Source organism: Pseudopodoces humilis, chromosome 10, assembly GCF_049639895.1.
Source record: "Pseudopodoces humilis isolate 2021_Gansu_Grassland_sample_001 chromosome 10, ASM4963989v1, whole genome shotgun sequence".
NCBI lineage: Eukaryota > Metazoa > Chordata > Aves > Passeriformes > Paridae > Pseudopodoces > Pseudopodoces humilis.
This window is the reverse complement of record NC_142209.1, coordinates 3,522,652-3,545,875: the sequence shown is the minus strand read 5'-3', so window position 1 is coordinate 3,545,875 and position 23,224 is coordinate 3,522,652. Positions and strand designations below refer to the sequence as shown.

Sequence of the window (23,224 nt, the reverse complement as noted above, 5' to 3'; positions counted from 1 at the left end):
CTTTTGTTTATTATGTAATGGCAAAGGGTTGAATGGCATCTGCCCTGTTGATCTGGCACCAATAGCACTGCTAGCCTCAGAAGGGACTAAGTGGGGAGGATTTAGTGGGAATGGTTTAAATTTCACCAGTGGAAAAAAAAATAAAGATGAAGGACTTCTTGAATCAAACACAATTCTCCAAGATAAGTGGTAATTAAGGAAGAGTGTGTTCTGACTTGCACACAAAGAGCTCATAAAAGGAAGTCTGGCTCCTTGAAGCTTTCAGTGGGGGGAGGTTAAGTGAGGTAGAAAGACTTCTCTGGGACAGATCTCTTAGGGTCTTGGCTGCTCAAAAATTAACCAAATTCCTTTCCACTCTACAGTGACATAAACAAGATGAAGTCTCCAACCCAGGAAAACATAGATGGACATTTTAGGGGCAAAACCTTACTGCTGGTTCAGCAGGCATCCACCCAGAGCATGACTTGCTCAGATAAGGATGAGAAAGTCAGTGTCTTGCCCAACGGACGTAGCATCTCTCTCATGGACCTGCAGGACCCTCACACGGCTCACAGTGACACTGCTTCCATGATGCACGACGTGCCTTTGCGCCTGGCGGGCAGCCAGCTCTCCGTCACCCAGGTGGCCAACATCAAACAGCTGTGGGACACCCAGAGCACCCCCCAGAGCGCTCCCCAGGTCCGGAGGCCGCTGCACCCGGCGTGGAACCAACAGGGCAGCCTCCGGCCTCTCTCATTCCAAAACCCGGTTTACCAGCTCAACAATCCGAGCCCTCCCACGGCCAAGGCTTCCGTGGACTCCAGCCCGGAGAACATGAGCTCTGCCAGCTCCCGGAGCCGCAGCAACAGCGAGGACTTCAAGCCCAGCGGGCGCAGCAACAGCAGCCTGGAGGACTCTGCCAAGCGCAGCTCGCAGAGCGAGGACTCGGCGCGGCGCCCCGCGGGCCCGGACAAGCACGTGCCGGTGGTGCTGCCCCGCCAGAACAGCAGCAGCCAGGCGCAGATCCGCAAGATGGACCAAGCCGTGCTGGGCACCAGGGCCAAGACTCTGAACACCCTGACGCACAGCCCTTCCCTGCGCAGCACGGGCAGCGTTTCCGGAGCCTCGGGCGCCGCGGGCATCGAGCCCGTCCAGAACGGGAACCGCTCCCGGCACCAGTCCTCCTCCTCGAGGGAAAGCCCCGTCCCCAAGGTGCGGGCGATTCAGCGGCAGCAAACGCAGCAGGTAAGGAAATCCTGCCTCCAGGCCTCCCCTTTGGTGTTCAGCTCCTTGGCCTCCAAAGCTTTCTTGACCTTGGAGTTGAGCTGAATCAAGAGAAGCAGCACTTACGCCAGTGGCCAGTAGCAGGTGTGAGGAATAGTCGTGCTTGTCACCCTCACAAGCTTGGCAAGCCACCTCATCTGTGCCACTGGGATGCTTTTGTACTAAATTAAAAGAAAAAACAAGCTGTTTTCCACTTATAAAGGTAGCAGCAAACCTGCTGAAAGAAGCAGGACTGGAAAATTTCCCTGAATGCAATGAAAAAAAAACAGGAGCAGCTTTGTTCCAAATGGTAGTTCAGATCACCACGTGAGGCTGCGTTTGCCCTGTGGTGCTAATTTAAAAGCAGAGCTACCTCAGAACAGGGAAATGAACAAAGACAAAACATCACAGAATAACTGCTGCCAAAATAACAAATAAGCACAGTTGTCTAAAGTGGAGAAATCCATATTTCACCATGATGAAGCAATCTTGCTGGTCCTCAAGTAAGTGCTGCTTTTTCATTAATCATCCAAAACTATGAATAATGCAAATTTTTTCTAGCAAAGCAGTGCTTATATCTACCAACTCCTAATGCAGGTCACCAGTTGTTCATAAGCAACTATAAATCAAGGCTTTCCTGTCAAAAAGCCAGCATTCCTTTATCTCTTTTTTTTTTTAAAAAAATAATTCTGCTGTGATTTGCTGTGTGTGAAAATATTTTCCTAAATTAGTTTAATTTTAAAGAGGAAGTGAGTATTTCAATGCTACAGTGAAGGTAGAAAACATGATCTGCAGGTCACAGCTTTTGCAAGGGGAAGGCTTCGGGCTGTGAGGTTAAGCTGGCAGAAAAAACTCTGCTCTGCCCAAGGTGGGGCTTTCTCAGCAAACTCCTGAATGTTACAGGAAAACCTGGGTGATGCCTGGGAACCCAGGAAGAAATCAGGTCTTCAAAACTACTTTGATACCTCAAGTTCATTCAAGTACCAGACCAGAAACACTGAATCACAAACCAAAGCTTAGTATGCCAAGTTAGTAATACCCAAAGAAGTAATTATTATTTGAAGTGTGTGTGTGTTTATGTCTTCCTGCAGAGTGTGTTTTACAATGGGCATAGGGGCATGGCTAGGTGAAGGGTGTTTATGGAATACAACCAGGCCTTGTGTGCTTCTGGTAGCACATTTTAGGCCAGTAACAAGGATAAATGTGAAGAGGATGTGCATCCACTTGTTTTCCCACTGTACTTTCTATACTAATCGTTTCCACTGGATTCTTTAGAGTACTTGCTCCTGCTTTATTGAAAGAAATCAATGTGTTCTCTACTTCCCCACACCCATGAACAACGTCTTGAACGGTGCCAAATCGAGTGGCCAACATTTTTTTCAAGGCAAATTCCATTGCATCCTTTTAATTGCAAATCTTGTTGAGGAATTCTGTTCTTGTTTAAAAAAGAGAAAAGAGAAGTTGGGCATGTTCTTTCTGGGCATGTTCTTTCTAGGCATGTTTTGTGGGCGTTATAATTATTAGACTCTGTTCTCTACAAGTCCCATTTGTTTCTGAATATAGAGCTGGGCCCTTTGTTTGCTGGGAGAGGTCACTTTCTGCCTTCCATTTCCATTTAGGAGGTAGGTGGGAACAGAAATGTCAGTGTGTTCCTCTGGAAGAGAGGCAAAGAGGGGAATGATCCTTGCAGACTAATTCTTTTTTTGCCCTTTATTAGAGAATAACTCGTAACCCATTAGCATGTGTGACTTGCCATCCACTTGGTCTTTGACAGCTTTCAGAATTTGCCTGCTGGAAATACTTTGTCCTACACTTGGAAGGTTGTTTGGCCAGTTTTGCTGCTGCTCAGCAGTCTGGTGAAGGGCTGGGGATGTACTTTATAGTCACCTTTCTGCTGGCTGAGTCCCCAGTGGGTGGTGACAGGGTTCATCCATCCTGTTCCTGATTTCTCCAGCGATTCACAGCCACTTATGGTCCATGGTCCATGGTCTCCCTTGTTCTGGCTGCCTGATAGCAAATGCTGTCAAGAAAATCTGAATTAAGGAGCTTTGCCAAGCTGCCACGCTACACCTAAGGGGCTATTTCCTTTCCTGCTGGGACTTCCTTCTAGGGAAAATGCCTTTGCCTAAATCCAAGGAATTTTGCCTAATTCCTATGTCTTTTTTTGCTTTTACATTTCTGCTGAGGCTTCTTCCTGAGCAGGAGAAACACAGCAGGAGGGTGACATGATCCCTGACTCCTAAAGCAGCTGTTCCTCCCCCATGGAGAGCTTCTGGCTGAGACTGGGACTTCAGAAGCTCCAGCCAGGGAGCACAGTGCACTTGGGTGCACCACTGGGCCAGGCAGGGAGCTGAAGAGCTGTCTGGGCACAAAAAGAAGCTGCAGCTGGGGAGAAGTTGATCTTTTGCATTTCTCAAAAACATAAGACAATGTTGCTCTTTCAGGAGTAATTATGCTAATTCCTGCGCTTATAAACTTGTCTTTGTCAGTGAAAATTGCTTGGAATTTATAGCAAGCCATGTTTTCCCCACCCAGGCAGAGAGTTTCTTGTCTCTTTTTTTGGCTCCCTTTTTGGATTCCTTTGAAGAGGAGAGAGAGAGCCTCCAAAGAGGCTGGACATTTCTCCCAGTCAGCACAGCTGGCCCTGGCAGAGTGGCTGTGCTGCAATGGACCATCCAAACCTGGCAGGCACTGCCTGGATCATGTCACACCTCCCTGCCACATTCAAGTCCTGCCACGCTGTCCCAGATCCAGGCTGTGCAGTTCCATGCTCCACTGTGGTCTGTCCCAGCCTGGCTGAGGAAGCTGCTCCCAAGTTCAGCTCCTCAGCAGTCCAGGGAAAACAACCTGTCTCACCTGAGCACGCTGTGAGCAGAGCTTTGTCACTGTGTTTAATGTGTGCGAGATGTGGCAGGGTGAGAAAGCCTTGCTGACAGCGTGGCAAAGGGAAGAGGTAGATGTGAATGGGATTGGGAAACAAGAACTTTTTCAGAGAAAAGCTCGCTTGGAGAGGAAGAAAAATTTCTAAAGTGCATTGGTTTTAGAGGGATTCAGGTGGGTTCTGTAGGTCCAAAGACAAGGGAGGATGAAGTATCCCTGCAGGAGACATTTTGGGGATCCTTTGAGGCTGACATATCCGTGGGTATCTTTCTCCTCCAGCTGAGCTGGGTTTCAGAGCTGGCTTGTGTGCAGTTTCTCTGGAGGATGCTAACAGGTTTCTCTGCCCCAGGTGCAGTCACCAGTGGACTCTGCCACGCTGTCCCCGGTGGAGAGGACGGCTGCGTGGGTGTTCAACAACGGACAGTACGAGGACACAAAAAAGGACACCACTCCAAACCTGGACGAAGTCAAGCATGCTGAAAAGGTAGATTTGATTCTGTGTGCAGCCAGCTCGGGGGGTGCCACTGCGTGCTGGGCTCCCCACAACGAGTTCAGAGGGACTTTTGGGCCCTGCTGTCAGTGTCACACATTCTCACACAAGTTATATTGGTTACAGTGATCACTAACAACATAAATAAAGTAAATCAGGGTTGTTAACCCTGCTTTAGGGCATGCACAGGGACTTTGCAGGGCTGCAGCTCAGCTTTCATCAGTAGCAGCAGTCAGATTTTGTCTTGGGCTTCTCCTGAGGCAAATGCCTGTCACCCAGGTACTGCACAGAAATCCATATGATCTGTTTTTGAAAGTGTGTGTTTTTTCAGGAGTAGATCCCATTTTTCCAAATACAGTTACAGCCATTTGTTGCTGTGGGGATGGAGTTGTTGTGTAAGAGGTTTGGTATTTTGAGAAGGCAGGGAGCGAGGATGAGAGCATTTAGGGGACAAAGAAGCGAAAACATAGGATTGTTGGGAAAGGTGAATGAACCCAAAACAAAGGAATATATTGAGATTCATGGCACTATTGCAGAAATGATTGCCCACAGAGACAAGAAGAACAAAAGCTCAGCCAAGTAACCTGACAGGTTCTGGTTTGCAGTGACTGGTTTGCTCTGACCTGCCCTGGTTGATTAGGTCCTGAAGAGTGACTTATTTGGGTCACACACCACTCTGGGTTTGTAAGTTTGGGCTGCCCAGGCCATTTCTGCAGTTGAACACTTTTAGTTGAACAGTCAGAGCTGAGGAGCCATGAGAGCCCTCTGACTGCTTGAGTTGTGCTGCAGAGTGACACCCCACAGCATGGGATCAGCTTGATGCCCAGTGGGAGCCCACATGCTCCTCTGTGGTCTCCCCTATGTTTGCTTCTCACTTCCTTTACTTCAATCAGCTTATTTTTCATTAAAAAAAAAAGAATAGCAGAAGAGCATTATAATGATCTAATCTCTTTGTTTTTTCTCCTTTGCCCCTGATTCCCTCCTGCCACCCCCAGTATGAGCAGGAGATTGCCAAGCTGAAGGAGCGCCTGCGGGTGTCCAGCCGCCGGCTGGAGGAGTACGAGCGGCGGCTCCTGGTGCAGGAGCAGCAGATGCAGAAGCTGCTCACAGACTACAAATCTCGGCTGGAAGACAGTGAGGACAGGCTGCGCAGGCAGCAGGAGGAGAAGGATAGCCAGATGAAAAGTATCATCAGCAGGTGAGGCTTTGGAAAGCTCGGGACTGGGTGGGACAGGTGGATCCCCTGTGCCACTCCATCCTTAGAGCTGAAGAGATGGTGTGGAAACTTGCCTGAGACTGTCAGGAAAGTAAAAGAAAATATTTAGGAACTTTTTAACTTAACTTTTTAACTTAGGTCTCTGTTGTACTTACTGTAGGTCTGTTGTTGTTGTTGTTGTTGTTGTTGTTGTCATTATTTGGAATCTGTACATGAAATTAGTTTTTTAGAGCAGTGGTATTTTTGGCAATGTCCTGAAAATAACAAGGTTGGGCAACCAGGGGTGTCAAATGGAGAGATCAGCTTTCCTGAGAGCAGCAGAATTCTTCTCTTGGAGAGCCAGGAGAAGTCAAACCAGCAGGGCAGAGTACCTGAAACACCTGGGAATAACATTTAACTGTCCTAATTTGTCCCTCTCTGTCCCTCATCAGACTCATGGCTGTTGAAGAGGAGCTGAAAAAGGATCACGCTGAGATGCAAGCAGTCATTGATGCAAAGCAGAAAATTATTGATGCACAGGTAGGTAAAGAGCTCAGGATCTCCCAGAACCTGTGTGTAGAACCTGTTCTTGGCCCCTCTCTCCTGCCCCAGCACTGTTCTCTGTCTGCCAAGCCATATCGGCCCGCAGTGTCACACATGTCACTTATTGCCTCTGGGAGATAACTGGGGGCTTTAATTAATACTGTCTGACCTGGGCTTTGAGGCAGCCTGGCAACAAATCCCAGGACTGATCAAAACCTTTGCTACTTTGTGAGATCCCAAGGGAGTAAAGGAATAGCAGTGCATTGTGTAGATGTTGTTCCAAGTGTGGGCGTGGGCCCTCTGGGAAAGCTATGCCTCTCCCCAGCATAGTTCAGCTGCCGTGTGCATGCATCTCAGCTGTGCCAGCAGCAGCATGGCTTTGGACAGTGGAGTCCAGGAAAGAGAATGCTGCAACAAAGCATTGTCCTGGGAATGTCACATGTGGCATTTCACCCCCCCAGCCATCCCTGGCAGTCCTGGGGAAATGCCCATTTCCCACAGACCTGCAGCTCCCACCTCGGTCATCCCGGGCAGCTGTGGGGAGGGGAACCCAGCGGGATGTGCATGTGGGTGTATCCTGTGGGGTCATTCCAGCTTTTCCTCTGTGTCTGTGCTGATCCCACAACAGAACCTGGGACTGGTTTGTATCTGCCTGCCGTGTTACGTTTGTGGTATTTGCATTTGGAGGGTCTCTTTCCTGCTTCTGGGCTTTTCAGTAGTTCCAACTGGAAACTTTCTTTAATATTTTTTTCAGGAATAATCTAAGTTATTCCCTACACAAAGAGTGGTGGTGGGAGTCTCAGCTGAACATGGTTAAACATTGGGGTATATTTAAACTCATGTGGAGCTGTAGGGAAAATATAAAGCAGCAAAGAGCAGTGTTTTTTTGAGATAGGCACAGTCAGAGCATCTTGTGATTACAGACTTAGAATGGCAGCTCATCCAAGCAGCAGCCTGAATTCTGCAATGGGTCTGCATTTTTCATCTGCCTCAAGAAGGTGGAAGGGGCACTGAGCGAACATGAAAAGTGATTTTTGGAGGGGAGAGATTGTGACTGAGTAGGAAACTTGCCTGTTAACCTTTGCGTGCCAGGAGGCTCTCAGCCTTGGTGTTGTCATGGGCTAGCAAGCTGGAGCATGGACCATTGTGATCCCAGTGTCACCAGCTGGCAGAGGGGACCACTGCTGACTTCTGAGACTTTCAAACCCTCAGGGCTGTGGAAGAGTGTAGTCCTCGATCACACTTCATCAAGTGATGCAGCATTTATCACCTGTGGTGGAAACTGGTGAAAAAACAGCAGAACAGCCGCATTAATGATTTCTCTTTTTCTTGGGCGAGCAAGGTCACTGGCAAACCTCAAGTGCTTCATTGTCAGGCAGTGCATGGGGGAAGTGCAATTGTCACTGTCCTTCCTCGAGTACCTGAGCAGAGGAGGAAACTGGTGAGAGATTCAGAACAGACTCACCAGGGGTGCCCTGATGTCTGCTGGGTTCTGTAGCAGTTCCTTGAAGTCGTGCTTGGAAGGTTTTATTTAGTCTGATTTCTTCAGTAGCTAGAAAAGGAAAGGTGTTTTTTGGTGTGAGATTCATTGAGTGGGGCTGGAACCTGGCTGAAGAGTTAAAGGCTGCCAGGAGCAGCAGTGACCTGGGATCCTGTGCTTAGGGACACCAGCCTGGGATGGTTGGAGGGGTGCAGTGCAGCTCCCAGCACTGCCCCAGGCACACAGACACGAGCTGCTCTCCTGGCTCTGGAGCCTGAGCAGGGACAGGTCTGGCCAGACTCTCTCCTCGGAGCGGCGCAGCTGCAAAGAGAGCTGGCCCAGTTGCTATTGCAAGTGACATCTCCGCTGTGTTAAATTACAGGTCATAAATGGGGATGAGATAATTCCAACAGGCAAGTAAACCCAATCAGTTCTCTAGCTGAGCAGTACCCAGTCCTGGCCCAGCACACTGACCTCCTACCCATTCCAGCTCTCCTACTCCCTGTGCCTTGAGTGTGTCACAGATGTGCCTGGTAGATCCAGTTTTCCTTTCAGTGAGAAGATGCCTCTACTCACCAAGATCGTGCTTTTAAGATTGATTTTCCAAGTGTGGATTTCCAGCTGTTTTGCAGACTGGCTCAGTGAGTGCTCAGCAGTGTCTGAAAACACCCAGCCTTTCACTCTCAACTCTTTGGAAAGATTTTTTTAGAAATTTTTCAGGAAAAGTTTCAGAAGGAAAATTTTCGTTTTAATTTGTATGTTCCAGGTGAAATACAGTCGGAGGAGTAGGAGCTGTGCCTGGCTGAGGAGCACATTCCTGCTGAGGCAGTTGTGTTCTGCAGGGTTCATTTCAGCATGGGAGGAAAGGCCTGTAACTCCTAGGCTCCATATTCTTGCTCCCATCAGCTGCATTGGGATGAGGCCTTGTGCCTCGTGCCTCCTCCACCTCTGCTGGCTTTACACAGAGCTCGGTGTCTTCAGGGCAGTACCAGAAGCAGGACTTAAATTCTGCTTTGTTTTTGCACCCCAGCACTCACCCCTGTGGGGGAGCCCACTGAGAAAAGCAGACATTGCTGATTAGTGCTGTAGCACACACTGATGTGCTGGGATCCGAATCCCAGGGGGCTGTGGTAGCACGTGAGTCTCCCGAACAGTGTGTCTGAACTGTTCCTCAGTGTTTATGTCTTCTGAGCATCATTTTTCCCTCCATTTTGTTTCTCAGCGGGCTGGACTGGGAAGAGTTCCCACGTGCAACTTGTTTTGGTTGAGCAAATGAGACATTTTCCCTTCTCAAAGAGCAAAAGCCAATCAGCTGATGACATGGAGAGCACAGTTACCTTCCTGCTGTCTCTAGCACTGCTTTCTGCAGTTATTATTCTTTTTTTGAGAAAGATGGAAAATGTCATCTCTGATTATGCCAACAGCTCCTTGGCTTGCCCCTCTGGTGCTGTACCCCACTGCAGATACCCCACTGTTAGCAGGCTGGGTCTGGTGATGGGTTATGTCAATTTAGCAGCACACATCCGTGAGCTGTCTGCTCCGAGTGGAGGCTGGCACGTTCCATGCAAGGAAATCAACCGGGCACGTGGATTCGTGGAGCTGGAATGGGTCTAGGAGCAGCGTGTTCCGTGTTTGTTCTTTGTGTTCTGTCCATGGCATCTCCCCTCCACCCACAGCGCGCTCCCCCCTCACCTCCAGTAACCCCCAGCGTTAGCTTTGGCTGCTGCTTCTCTGTGTTGCTGTTGCACCTTCACCGCAGGCTGCCATTATCTGCTTTATTATTATTATTATTATTATTATTTATTTCTTTATTTATTTTGAGCATCCCATGAGTTTACTCTGAGCACACTCCATCCGAAACGCAGAGACAACGGTCGGCAGACACCACTTGCACTTTTCTCTGCCAGATAAAACCCCCCACAACCACCACCACTTCTATTTTCTGCTGCCTGTTTCTGTTTTTCTAATCTACTTCTAAAACATAACACCGAAATTGGCTACTGTTGTTACTAACACCGACACCTTCCCGCTCCCCTGCCTGGCTGGGTGGAGCCTCCCTGCCTGGATCCGTTCCCCGCTGTAACTCGGATTTCGTCGCGCAAAAAGTCCCGGAGGGCCAGAGCGGCCGCAGAGGAGCCCGTGGCACCCCGAAAACAGAAAGAGGCAGACAGCCCATCTCTCCAGGGAATGCTGGCCCAGCTGCCTCTGCCCAGAGCCCGGGTGAGCAGCAGCTCTGACGCTGTGGGGTGTCTTTGCAGGAGAAGCGGATCGTGTTCCTGGACTCGGCCAACACGCGCCTGATGAGTGCCCTGACGCAGGTAAAGGAGCGCTACACCATGCACGTCCGGAATGGCAACCCTCCCAAGCTTTCCATCACGGAGAATGGTGAATTTAAGAACAGCAGTTTCTAATTCTGCAGGTGCTGCCAACCACCTCCGTGGAAGAGCAAGACGGAGCAGAGCCAAGACCCCTCACCGCCACTGATTGTTGCACATAGTTCTTCTGTACAAGGAAAATCGTATTGTTTGAAGATTGTATTGTTTGAAGATTGTTCTAAAATTGTTTTAGAATTGTATTTTAAAATTTTATTTTAAATTGTTTTAAGATAGTATTGTACATTCAATAAAATTTAAAAAGCAACTCTGAAGGGTGGGCTTTAATTCCCCACTCAGGGCCAGGAGAACCAGGCTCCCCAGAATAAGTCCTTGTGGATCACTGTGTAAATAGAGGGAGCTCTTGGGTTGTGTACAGAAAAAATGCCAATGTAATATACCAAAAGGAAGTGAATACTGTAGATTTTTTAATTATTGCTATTTTTTTTATTATTATTATGTTGTTGTTGTTATTGTTGTTGTTGTTGTTTTTCTCTTGTTGAAAGCACTGCAGTCCTGGGAGGAGGAAGAGGGGAGCGTGTGTGTGTGTGTGTGTGTGCGAGCGGTGAGCAGCAGGTGACCCGAGACAGCAGCTGGCTGATAAAAGGACGTGAATGGAGTGGAATGAATTCCATAGGAAAACTCATCAGCTGGGTTTATTCCCCTCTTCCCCAGCTGGTCTTTAGCTGAATGAAAACTTGATAGCAAACATTTTAGCAAGAGAACTGGCTCTTGCTGTGTCCCGTACCTACTTTTGATAGGACTCTGTCAGAAAACAGCCTTTCTGAAGAAGGTACAAAGTGGGAGCAGCGAGCTGGATTCCTGGAATTTGCACAGTCAGGCTTCCCGTCAGACAGAGGGAATCTGCAGGATTTTGTGGTAGGATTCTTTCTTTTTTATCCCACTTTTAATGCAGTTTTATATTTTCTGTTTGGAGGATTTACAGACCTGTAAATACTTTTTTAACGATTTCTAGCCAACCCTCACCGTACGACCCCTGCAGCGGCACCCTGAACTCCCTCTCTGCTCTCCATCAGGAACAGACAGGTTAATCCTCTTGGGAAAGGGCTAACCAAAGGGTGCCCATGCCCAGCACAGGAAATTCCATATGCAAAAGTCCCTTTTTCTAGAGGATTTCTGTATTTTAATGCTTACTTATTTTCACTATTTCAGCCACTTGCTTAGCCAGTGTAATTCCAACGAAAGGTGCTTTCTGCACCTTTGTTGAAAGATCTTCCATTTCTGCTGAAATTTTCCTTTCTCTGGATACTTTAAAGGGATTTTTTTTTTTTTTTTTTTTTGAGTTCTGTACATGGCAGGTTTTTTCAGGAGTTTTGGCTAAGCTTTCATCTCCAGTTCCTTTCAGTTGTGTTTCATAGAAGCATGATTCCAGACTGTGTGTGAATGGGATATTGCTCCAAAGTGACCTTCTCCTGGGAGATAGTGATGACATTCACAACTTGTAACAGATGAACAGTAAATGGCTTGGTATTGTCAATTCTCATGATATCAGCAAGTGCCACAATATTTAATCTGAGAGAGGGTTGTTGTTGTTTTTTTTTTTTTTAAATCCCAGATTCTGGAGTCAAGTGTGAATTTTTACTTCCATCTTTTCCTGTGCATTTCTAGCCCTCGAGCTCTCACAGTAAATGAAATTATCACAGCATTGATTGAAACTGTTAATTACAGAAACATACCAGTAACAGCCAGTGTGATTAACCATTCATACATGCTGTGGAAACTGGAAAAGTTTACTTCAGTTTGAGACAAAACCTCGAGGATATTTTCACTGAGAGGTGCTTCAGTGTGGGATTGTCTCACGAAAAACGCAGGAGTGTCTACGCCAGTTCCCTGCACATGAATTATTGGCAATACCGAGACCCAAACCCGGTGCCTGTTGCCAAGTTTGCCTGGTTTTTGGAAATGAATTAATCCCAGCTCTGTGGCTGATGCAGGAGGTGGCAGAGTTGGGATTTGGGATTAGTGCTCAGCTCTTTGGGCTCAAAGTCCCGGCTGCTCAGCTGGGACTCGGTGGTGCCGGCACTGGCACACCTGGGGTTGTGCTCTGCATTGGCTCAGCACTGGTTACTTTTCCATGCTTTCCAAACTGTCTTCCAGCTCTAGATCCTTGCTGACCTCTGATATTTTATTCCTCAAACTGTGCCTTTGAGTTCCTCCTTTCTCCCTTCAGGCATCGCAGCCGTAGCAACTTCTCCAGTTTGTGTTGAGCTGTCAGGTGAGGGCCTCTTTTACACAAACCCTTTTTGTGGGCTGTTTCTGTGGGATCTGCATGTCCCTGTAGCTATGTACTGTAATTGCCCAGCTGTAGCATGGGGAAACGTGTTCCCATCCCTTTTGGGAGCTGCTCCCTTGTGGCACCGTGCAGGTGACGTGGGTGTGCTGTGCCCGAGGTGTGAGCGAGCGCCCGTGCGGCTGCACTGACAGAACAAGGCAGGAGTGTTGGTCATGGGGAGTTATCCCAGCATTATTTCAGGAAACACCTTTCCCCAGAGCTCCCCAGTGCTGTGGTAATGTCAGAGGTCGCTGGCTGAGCTGTATGGTTTGATGCTGAGGGCCCACTTTGGTTTCTGCAATAGGGGCAGCATTTCAGCCTGGATTTTTAGAGGGGAAAGAATCCCTGCCCCAGTATTGGTGAGGTCTTTGGTAGTGCATCATTCCAATTCTGTACCTTCTCCTGTGTGTTCCTCAAGCTTGTAGGAAGAAGCAGTGGCTCTCTCAGAGCCTGACCCCTCTCTGTGGTCTCACAGCTCGTTGCTAGGCTGGCTGTCTCTCTGCTCTTCCAGTTTCTCCCCTAAGGTGCCAGGAGTGCTCCTCCAGCTCCTGCAGCCCAGGAGTCACTGCCTGCAGACCCAGGAGGGGTGAAGGTTGTAAAGTCAGTGCTGCAAGACTGGAATTGATCTGCTGCAGCACAAAACACTGCTCCTGAGTCCTGCAGGAAGCTATCTCTCCTAGTTTGTTACCAAGCAGCCTTCCAGAAAAATTTTCAGCTGCCTGAAGCTGACAATATGTGAAAATGCCAGTTTCTATTTTGTCCAGACTGATAAAATCCAAGTGGCACTAAAGCACGTGTCTGTTCAGGAGCAGGAGCCTTGCCTGGGCCTGATCACGTTTGGGTTTAGACTCGTGGCCAGGGGGTTCTGCAGCAGTGAGGGAGTAAATGTGCAATGTGTGATGGGAGGTGCTGGCTTTGGGTTCTCACTCTGAGCAAAGGCTGATGGCTGTGTCTAGTGCTGTGCAAGGAGCTGCTGCTCTCACTCGGGAACAGAGGAAATAGTGCAGGAAAAATTGGATAGCCTGGAGGAGAAACAGTCATGTTCCTCAGACTGAACAGGAAAGTAACCCCATCCTGGTGTCTCAGCCTGTGCTGGCCACGTTGGTACCGTTCTAGGAGGCTTCTCTCCAAACCTCAAAGCCACCTGAGCTTCTTGAGTGCTCAGGAAAAGCCTGAGGCCAGCACAGCAGGGCAGGGAGACAGAGCAGCCTCTCGTGTGTGGCCTCTTGGCAGGGTGTGTGTGGTGTGTGAGGTGAGCAGGGTGACAAGGGACAGGCTCTGAGGGGACAGAAGGAGCACAGCCTAGGGGCAGCATCCTGTAAATCCCTGTTCTTTGCAACTCTAGGAATTCTGACCTTTTTTTTTTTAGGGGAAATAGACTTCACACATAGGAATTACCAACTGTTACTGCCCTGGTGTATCAGAAATGGGCAGCTTTTTACAAAAGCACAGATCACACAGCTACAAATTTTGCCACGTTCTTCTCAAGTGGCATAACTCAGGCAGGGAATCTACAGGAGCATGGAAAGGGATGTGTGTATTTTCTAGTTAGAGAATATGAGGTGTACTCATTAATATATTATTTATCCATCTAATAAATCATCAAAGAAATGGGGTTTATTTTGTGTTCATGTAATTGCTTTGGTTTGGCTGTGAGTTTTCCCCCCATGATACATTCATTTCATATTTTGATGCTTGCATAAACCCACCAGATTTTAACTTGGAAGTCCATGAATTTTATAGCCATGTCCATGGAATGTGTCAGCAATACTTGTGTGGATGTTTGTGTTCTGCAAAATGTCTGTGTTGTTCCTGGAGAACAATTCCTGTCTGAGTTGAACCATGATGTGCATTTCCATCAGCTGAGTCTGCCAGAGGAAAAAGTGTTAAATTTTGGGTGATGTTTTTAGGTGTTTCCTTCTCCACAGCAAGTTAACTCCCAGGAGAGTGAGCATGTCCTTACAGATCATGCCTGCCAGGAATCCTACCTGCAAAAATAGATTTTCTGTCTCAAGGGCCTTAATAAGAGTGTTACTACACAGAACTGTTCTACAATGATAGCTCTAAATAATTTATTTTTTATTTCAACAAAGTACACCTTTAAAAAGGAATAAACTTGTTTTTCAAGCCGTATTTTTATGCTTGTAGCACTGGACTGTTTGGTCTCTGAGATCCATTTCTGCATTTCATTGCCTGGGTTTGTTCTAAAGAAGATTTATTTTTGTTCTGTGAATAATTTTTGAAGGTTCTTGTAATATGTACAGATATAGATACATTTGAGGACTTTTATTGATATTCCTACAAAGAATACAAATAAACTTTAACTTTAAACAGTTTGGACTCTGTGAACTTACGCTGATTTAAGGTCCCCCCTGTTTTTTGTGCTCGGGTTGTGTTTGTGTAAATGCAGAGGGTGGAGGGGAAGGAATTCCCACTGGGACAAAATGTTTGGGACAGAGCAGCCTGAGCGAACCAAGGGCTCCGGGCCGAGGGGAGCAGGATCAATTCCTGTGTCCAGAAGCTGGGGAATGTCTGGCGTTGTGGAGTGAGAGAGCGACAAGCTGTGGAGACTCGGAGAACTGCTGTCTGCTTCCTTCAGCCATGGGGTTTTCGCTGAGTGCTGAAATGTCCCTGCATTAATTCCCGAGGTTATTGCCCCCACGCCAGGCCAGTGAATGCGATCAGCCCGGCTTTCCTGTCCACCCCATTCCTAAATTGCACATTCTCACTCAGCAGCCCAAAGCCGCATGGTTGGAGGCGCGGACATGCAGAGGGATGTTATTTACGGGTTCACAACAAGTGCTGGATTCTAAGATATCTGTTCTTCACATGTGGATGGAATCTTATGTACAGTGAATGGGAAAACCTTCCAGAGTGAACTTATTGAGTGTAAAATCCGTACTCAAGGGGCTGTACCGGGGCTGTACCGGGGCTGTACCGGGGCTGTGTCCGGGCTGTACCGGGGCTGTACCGGGACTGTACGGGGGCTGTGTCCGGGCTGTGTCCGGGCTGTACCGGGGCTGTACCGGGGCTGTACCGGGGCTGTACCGGGGCTGTGTCCGGGCTGTACCGGGGCTGTACCGGGGCTGTGTCCGGGGCTGTACCGGGGCTGTACCGGGGCTGTACCGGGGCTGTACCGGGGCTGTGTCCGGGGCTGTACCGGGGCTGTGTCCGGGCTGTACCGGGGCTGTACCGGGGCTGTACCGGGGCTGTGTCCGGGGCTGTACCGGGGCTGTGTCCGGGCTGTACCGGGGCTGTACCGGGGCTGTACCGGGGCTGTGTCCGGGCTGTACCGGGGCTGTACCGGGGCACGAAGAGGGACGGGATGGGATGAGGAGCTAGCAGGAAAAGCCATGCTAGTGTCGCCTCTGCCGTCGTGGTTTGGTTTGGGGAAGGGAAGAGGGGCAGAATCAACGGGAGAGGGACGGGAAGGAGGAAAGAAGCGATGGCTGTGCCGAGGGAAGGTGAAGTGGGGGATGAGGTGCGGCAGGAGCCACAAATGCCAGTGAGGATGGCACTGGGACAAAACAACGACATCTGGGGCAGGTCTGGGCTTTTCTGTCCCAAACTCAGGTGTTCTATCTGTCCTGCAGAGGGCTTTGAATTCCACTTTACTCCACTGTGTAAAACTGCATGTGAATGTGCAAATTCTTCTCCCATTTCCTAGGGAAATTCCTCCCCTCCAAGAGTCCTCCTGCCCAAAAGATGTAAGTGTACAACCTTGAGTGATTTCCAAGGATGTGCACTGCTGCTTTACATTGAGCAGCAGCTGCTGCTTGGATCCATTAGCAGATGGAACAGCAATTTGCCTACACTGAGATGAGTGTCAGGACAAGAGTCCATGGACCCATCTCACGTTTCTGTCCTTCACCTTTCTCCTGGTCCCACAGATTAAATATCCTCATGTCTCCAGAAGATGTATTCAATTCCTGCTTTTTGCTGCGAGGGGTAGATCAAATATCCTGGTTGTAGACATGAAACCTGGTTACCTGTCAGTTCTTCCTGCAGCCAGCATGAAATCCTCGTCCTTACTCAGCTCCACCCTGCTGACACAAGGGAAACACCAGTTCTGTGGACCTGAGCCCACTTTTCGGGACCCTCCTTGACCCAGCTCAGTAGCAAAGCAGCCTGGGGTGAAATAGAAGAAGTTATTACCAATATTGCAGATTCCATGGTGGCTGCCAGGAGCAGGGCACTGGGGATGGATGTTCCCAGCACCCTCCATGGGACCCCAAAGCGCTGTTGGGTCACGAGTGGATGGGGATCACAAGGGACAAATACCCTGTGCTGACCCCAGTGGAGGATGATCCAGTGATGACAGAACCTAACTCAGAGTGAAACGTGACCTGCACAGAGATGAGTGACATTTCTCACTGCCTTTTCTCTGCTGTCTGGGCTTCTGTTGGCAGCAGGATGCAGACAGTGGGAGCAGTTCCTGCTCTGCTTGGCAAGGAGCAAGTTCTGCCTGCAGTGAGGGAGGAGGAGTTAGAGCTGAGCTGCAGGATGCAGCCACTCAGCCCTTCCCTCCCCTCACGAGGGTCAGACAGGGACCATCCATGCTGGACCTGAAACTCCACCATGGATTGTTCCTGTTGGAGGGGCTGCTCTGAGGATTTGCTCTTCCTCCCTCAGAGCACAGGTGTCACACACAGGGGCTGGGACACCCTGAGCCTTCCACAGAACATCCTGCTGCAGCCTCTGGAAGGAGGAGCTGCCCTTACCAGGGCACAAACTACGAATGTCCAGTAAAAAACAGCTCTCTGAAGGCTTTTAAAAGATGCTGGGTGGATTTCAGATCCTACCAGTGAGAGAATTCACTTTGGCCCCCAGTTAGCTGCAGTTCCTGGGAGCACACATCCCTTTGGACATGGGGCCTTGCCCTTGGGTTTGTACCTTGAAATGTCCTTTTTCCCTGGCCCTCAGCTGTGGGTCCATGTGACACCTCTGTCTCTGGAACACTCACTGGTTCCCTCAGCACTTCCAAAGGACTTTTTCCAGGACTTCCCTGGTGGGAAGGATTGGTGGACAGCTGATTTCCCTTTTCCTCAGTACCAGAAGGAACTGCAAAAATTTCCTTTATACTGTTGGATGGTTATTAGGATGAGGAAGGCTGGAAGAACTTGGACCTGATACTGTCATAATTGGGATTAAGTAGAGCCTTTGAGATTTTTCTCATTCTTTGGGAAACTGAGAAGCAGATCCCAGTCGTGCCAGGATCTGTGCTCTACTGGGGAGCATTTAGAAAGTCATTGCTGCAGCAACCAGTAAGGCTAAAAAAGTGGATAAAATTCTTGCCATCTCCCCTAGGGTTGACTGAAGGGCAGAGAGATTGTTGCTCCCTCAGTTCCATGTTTTTTGTCATGGATTTTTGTTGGAGGTTTTTGTTATAAGGTTGTTTTTTTGTTTGTTGGTTTGGTTTTGGGTTTTTTGGGGGGTGGTTTGTTTTGCTTTGTTTTGTGGGATTTGGGTTCTTTTTGGGGTTTTGTTTTTTTTGGGGGGGTTGGTCTTTGTTTTGGGGTTTTTTTTTTGAAAGAAACGCTCTCCCTCTGGGCAGATTGTGGCTTTGGAAAAACAGGGATCTTAAAATGGAAAGTCCATCTGCCCCAACTGCTGACTTGACAAGTGTGCTGCTGGGATCACCTTGTGCCTGAAGGGGAAGATGGAGAGGCTGAAGGAAGCCGTCAGCTCCACCCCACTCCCAGCTCACGACAGCGATGCTCTGGGAGCTCTGCCCACGTGCTGCTGTCTGGCAGCTGCTGGGGGCTTTTCCTGAGGGTGTTTGCTGTCATGATGTGCTCTGGAGAGCATCCTGTCCCCAGCTACTGCTCCCACTTGGCTGCAGGGACAGAGGCTCAGGGTGTTCAGGAGCACCTGGGGATCTCTGGGTTATCCCAGAGATCAGAAATCCTGGGGAAAAGAACCACAGGCTGCCAACAGTGCTGATGGTGGCTTTTCAAATGCCTTTCAAAACCAGTAAAATGACCTGATCAGCCAGGAGCTGCTGGGCCCCTGCCTGCAGGCTGCAGCCCCTCCAGCCCCCAGAGGAGCTGGGTGGGTCCCAGGCAGCCCTGGGGGGAGCAGGGCTGCTGTCCTGCCCCCAGCCCAGGGCAGGAATGGCTGCAATGCTGCGGGGCAGGAATGAGCTGCTTTGGCAGATTTCTCCTCGGGAAGCAGCTTGGACAGTGCTTGGGTCAAAAATACACAGGCATCTGACTTCAGGATGATTGTAGGATCCAAGTACTTGGCTGGTTCTGGATGCTGAGATTTGGGTCTGGTGATTTGGCTCTGTGCAGCTTTCCTGGATCACACCTTCCCTGAAGTTTGCCCAGCTGTAGGACTGTGCTACTTATTATTCTGATTTATTATAATGATTTATTCACTCACTGGGGCAGGCCTGGTCTCATGCTCCCCAACAAGAGATGCCCTTCTAGAGGGGGGCAAGAAATACCAACCTGGACCGTCCCTGGCCCTGAACAGTAAATAATGAGAGTAAAATAATAATAGTAGAAATAGAAATAGAAATAGAAATAGAAATAGAAATAGAAATAGAAATAGAAATAGAAATAGAAATAGAAATAGAAATAGAAATAGAAATAGAAATAGAAATAACAATAAGAAGAAGAAAATAGGATGATGATGATGATGATAGTAATAGTAATAGTAATACTAATAATACTAATAATACTACTACTACTAATAATAATAATAATAATAGTAAAAGCAGTTTTTACTCCAGATACATTCATTTCACTCTTTGGCACGAGGCAAAAGAGGGGTTATTGTCCCACAATCTTTGGAGCATCAGTGCTGGTACTTTGGCTGCTGACCCACCCCCCCAGACACAAAGCAGGATGCAATCAAATAGTTTGAGAATTTTAAAGTGACAATGAAGTTTTTATACCTTCCAGTACAACATTTGCAGTTGACTTTGATCAGGGATTTGAAGGTGAGGTGTGCATCATCACAAAGAGACCATCCTGGTGGGCTCACCAGAGGCCCAAAGGTCTTTTCTCAGCTGATAGAAAACCTGGAGGAGCCCAGAGACCTTGAATCTGCTTAACTTGGACGTGGCCCCAGCCCAGTTTGTGGCAGGCTGGCTGCTTTCCCTGTGGGAAAGGAGAAAATGCAGTGAATCAGAAGTTTTGGCATTGTTATTTCAACCTACCTGTAGTTCTTCCATGTGGGGATTGGTGCTTTCCTTACCAGGGCTCCACAGGGAACCTGCAAGTTTTTAATTTCATTTTAGTCTCTTTAATAGCTGTGTGAGCGGTGAGTGAGTACAAACCACACTTGTGCCCAGTTTCTCCTCATTTCTCACGTTCCTGCTGCACTTGTAAGGGTCACAGCTATCGGAGGGGCCTCTACTGCAGTGAGTCTGGAATGAATTTGATAAATGATTCCTACGCAGGCATGACACGGACACGCTCACTGCTACAAGTGTTTCCTTAGCCACTGCTCCCTTATCAGCATGAAAAACAAGTATGTGGAGTATCTCGGGCAAATACACTTGTGCAGATGCTGGGAGAGCTACAAGCCTTATCAGCAAACAGGTTCAGTGGTAACATTTGCAATCCAGCCCTCTTGGAAGGGCTGTCAGTGGAATGCTCATCTTTCCTGGAAGCCTTAGGCCATCCCTGCTAGCTCCAGACCTCTCCGAGACCACATCAAAATCTGTTGCTGTGACAATGTCCACAGAGACTTCCCACTCATGCTGCCCTCTAATTTGTGTCCCACTGAAGTACTAGGAGCATAAAAAGCAGGGCAAAGGAGATGCTGCCCAGCTAAACAAATCTCTCCTTCCTACCCACAGGGCTGGACTGCAATATTTCTCTGAAAGAAGTGATGTCTATCAGGAAAAGTGAGCTAATGATTAATGGCTGTGCAATAATGTGCTGATGTAAATAAAAAGCCTGACATAAGAAGTGGACACAGAGCAAAAGTCACAGGCTTTGCTCATACCCATGAGGATGAGCTGGAAACCCGTGAGAATTAAAGGCCACTGCAATCCCTGTGCCCAGGGAGTGCAGGACAGCCCAGCTCAGCAGCAGAGCCTTGGGTAGGGGAGGTTGGGAGGTGCAGGATCTCTCTTGGGCTGTCCAGCAGCTGCCACAGAATGCTGTGGTTCACTCTGAACCCAGGCTCTCAAGTAATCATGTCTTCATTCTGGAAGAGATGTGACAATATTTGTGTCTGTAGCCTCCCCATTTGTATTTCTGAAGGCTCCTCCCCGTGGAATCGACTCTCCCATGGCAAATTCTCACCCCAACAAAAAGTCAAGAGTCTGTGAATAAAGAGCCTCCAGGAATATCTCCTGTTTGGGGTCAGGGGCTTTCCCCATGAGGGATATGCAGCAGATCTTGCTACCTCAGCTTTGGACAGACCCTGGATAAGACATGGAAAGCTGTTGCTTTGAGTGGAGGTCAGAAGATTGCTGCCAGATGGAAGGTAAGGATCTCTCTGGAAAGGAGGGAAGTAAATGGTCATAAACTGCAGTTCCAAGACCTCGATTAGCATTTACTGATTTTGACCTGGGGATGAACAGCATGGAAATGCTAACAAGACTGTGGAGGATGCAAATTTGGGAGCTATCTTCAAACATGTGAAGACCAGAGCATCTTGGAAAACAAACTGAATGGGCTGGAATAAAAAGAACAGGGTTCAGGTGTGGGAAAAAGAAGGAAAGTACTGAAAGTACAACTACATACAGTAACAATGCTGTGGCTGGGTTTGGATGTAGTAATTCGTGATTCACTGTGCAGAAATGTGTGAGGGAATCCCAGCTGGCCTGTCAGCTGGACAGACAGCAGGCACAGAAAGGCTGTTCCACATGTGGCCATGCAAACCAGACTGGAGCCATGGCAGAACCACCCAGTTTGCATCTCCTTTGCAGGGGTGGAAGTTTGTTACACATATCAGGGATTTTAATTTCTCCCACGTGTCAGTAGAAATCCTAAGGGGAATGAACTACTGTCACATGGGCTGGATGCTTTGTTCACTGGAAACAGGGCTAAAAAAAGAGATTCAGCTTTTGTGCCATCTCAGACAACGTTTTGGAGGGTGCTAATTGCACATTTCATTGTGTTGTTCCAAGAGGGTGGGATCCTCTGAGGACTGGCCTTTGTGGCCCCATCCAAAATGTGTGCTAGGCAAGCAGGACAGGTCCAGCCCTGAATGAAGGAAGTTTATCTGCATGTGAGGATTTTAATACCATGTTCCCAGCAGAGGCTTTGTGGGGCTTACCTTGGCTTCATGCTGAGCTACAACAACACGACCGACGACTTCCACCGTGGAATTTGGTGTATTCACTCCCTCTTCAGGCATCCAGGAACAGAAAACCAACAGAGAGGCAAAGCTCAGGATTGTCTGGATTGTATGCTGTGAATTGTGGAGGCAAGAATTTAGGTAAGACATGTCCCTTCCCTGTGTTTCCTGCTGGTGCCTCTCTCCTGGTTGTGGAGCTGGACAAGCCCCCTGCAGAGCTGGAGGCAGACAGGAATAGTGCTGCAAAAATCCCCCGAGCTCAGCTCTGGCTGAAGCATTAGTGGTTTAAAGCACAAATTTATCAGAGCATGCAGATTTGTGAGATGATGTAAGCAAATCCAAAGGGATCCTGTGCTGTCCCTGGGACACACAGCTGTGGCTGTTGGGAGCAAAATCCTTTATGTTTGGCTCAGTGGGCTGCTGGAGAAGCTGTTTTCGTAACAATCTGAAACACTAAACACTAAAGGCAACTCGTTCTGGTTTATGGTGGCAGAAACCCAGTCCAGGGCACATTGCAAATGATGAGAGCCAGGGCCATTAATCCTTGGCACACCCCCTAAAACTTATCCCAGGGAGAAAAAGCCAGGAGGCCAAGAAGAACTTGGAAAATGCTGCTGTTCAGAACTGGCTGTGTGTCATTTCTCCTGTGTCTGCTAACGCTGGGATCTTCCACATCAATTGCTTCTGCAGATCACACCCCAAACAAGCCTGGCCCCTTTCCATGCCGCTCTCATTTGCATTCCCTGGAACACCAGCTCTAACAATTACATCTTTTATATTTGCATGCACCTTCTGAATGCTTTTGAGCTGATTGTAAAGGTCAGGCTGAGTGGTGAAGTGCAGGGAATTTAAATAGATCAGTCTACCTCAAATGCTTGAAGAAGAAGAAGAAATCACTCTGGGCTAGATTCTGTCCTGATACACATCTAAGTGTACTGGCCCTGAATACTGCAGAAGTCCAGAAATGAAATAAAGCTGATTTTACAGTCCTGTCTTGTCCTCCCCACGCTGTAATTTCAGAAGGCACAGCACACAGTCTCAGCCACTGTGTTTTGCAGACAGGAGATAAGGATCATGCAGCCACACCAGATTTTGGATGCTTATGTCTCTTCCTTAACTCATGGATCTGCAAAATCAGGATGGAAAACTTGCAAAGACTGAAATACCTGCTCCTTTTATCTCTGCTCTCAAGGTAAAATGTAGATCTAGAACTGTTCAGAGTGAATCTAGCTAATTTTTTTTTTTTTTTCTGCTACTAAAATGGTTTCAGCATTACAAGATTTTAGCAGGGACAGCGTTGCTTTCATGCTCCCCAGTACAGCTTTATGCTCCAGAGTGTCTGCTTCCAAAGATTCCTGTTCATGCAATGTCAACCAAGTCACCACCAGCTCAGCTGGCATGTGGAAATTGTCAGTGGCAGCACTTCCATGCCCTGAAGCTACTCTCTTCCTGCTGCCCTGTATCCCAT

The 23,224-nt window shown here is 48.3% G+C and overlaps 1 protein-coding gene across 10 annotated transcripts in view; it reads left to right on the top strand.

Moving 5' to 3' along the window:
- Positions 1-14,828, top strand: part of RASAL2 (RAS protein activator like 2) — a 160,523-nt gene extending 145,695 nt beyond the window's left edge. For 5 of the 10 annotated variants that reach the window (XM_014257577.2, XM_088060155.1, XM_088060153.1 and 2 more), the window contains 6 exons: positions 363-1,224; positions 4,472-4,606; positions 5,608-5,810; positions 6,260-6,347; positions 8,213-8,243; positions 10,089-14,828. In XM_014257577.2, the coding sequence (XP_014113052.1) occupies positions 363-1,224; positions 4,472-4,606; positions 5,608-5,810; positions 6,260-6,347; positions 8,213-8,243; positions 10,089-10,219 (1,450 nt within the window). In that variant the 3' untranslated portion in view covers positions 10,220-14,828. The remainder of the gene's footprint in view (positions 1-362; positions 1,225-4,471; positions 4,607-5,607; positions 5,811-6,259; positions 6,348-8,212; positions 8,244-10,088) is intronic. The other 5 variants (XM_088060159.1, XM_088060157.1, XM_014257584.2 and 2 more) reach the window with 3 other exon arrangements.
- The last annotated feature ends 8,396 nt before the right edge of the window (positions 14,829-23,224 follow it).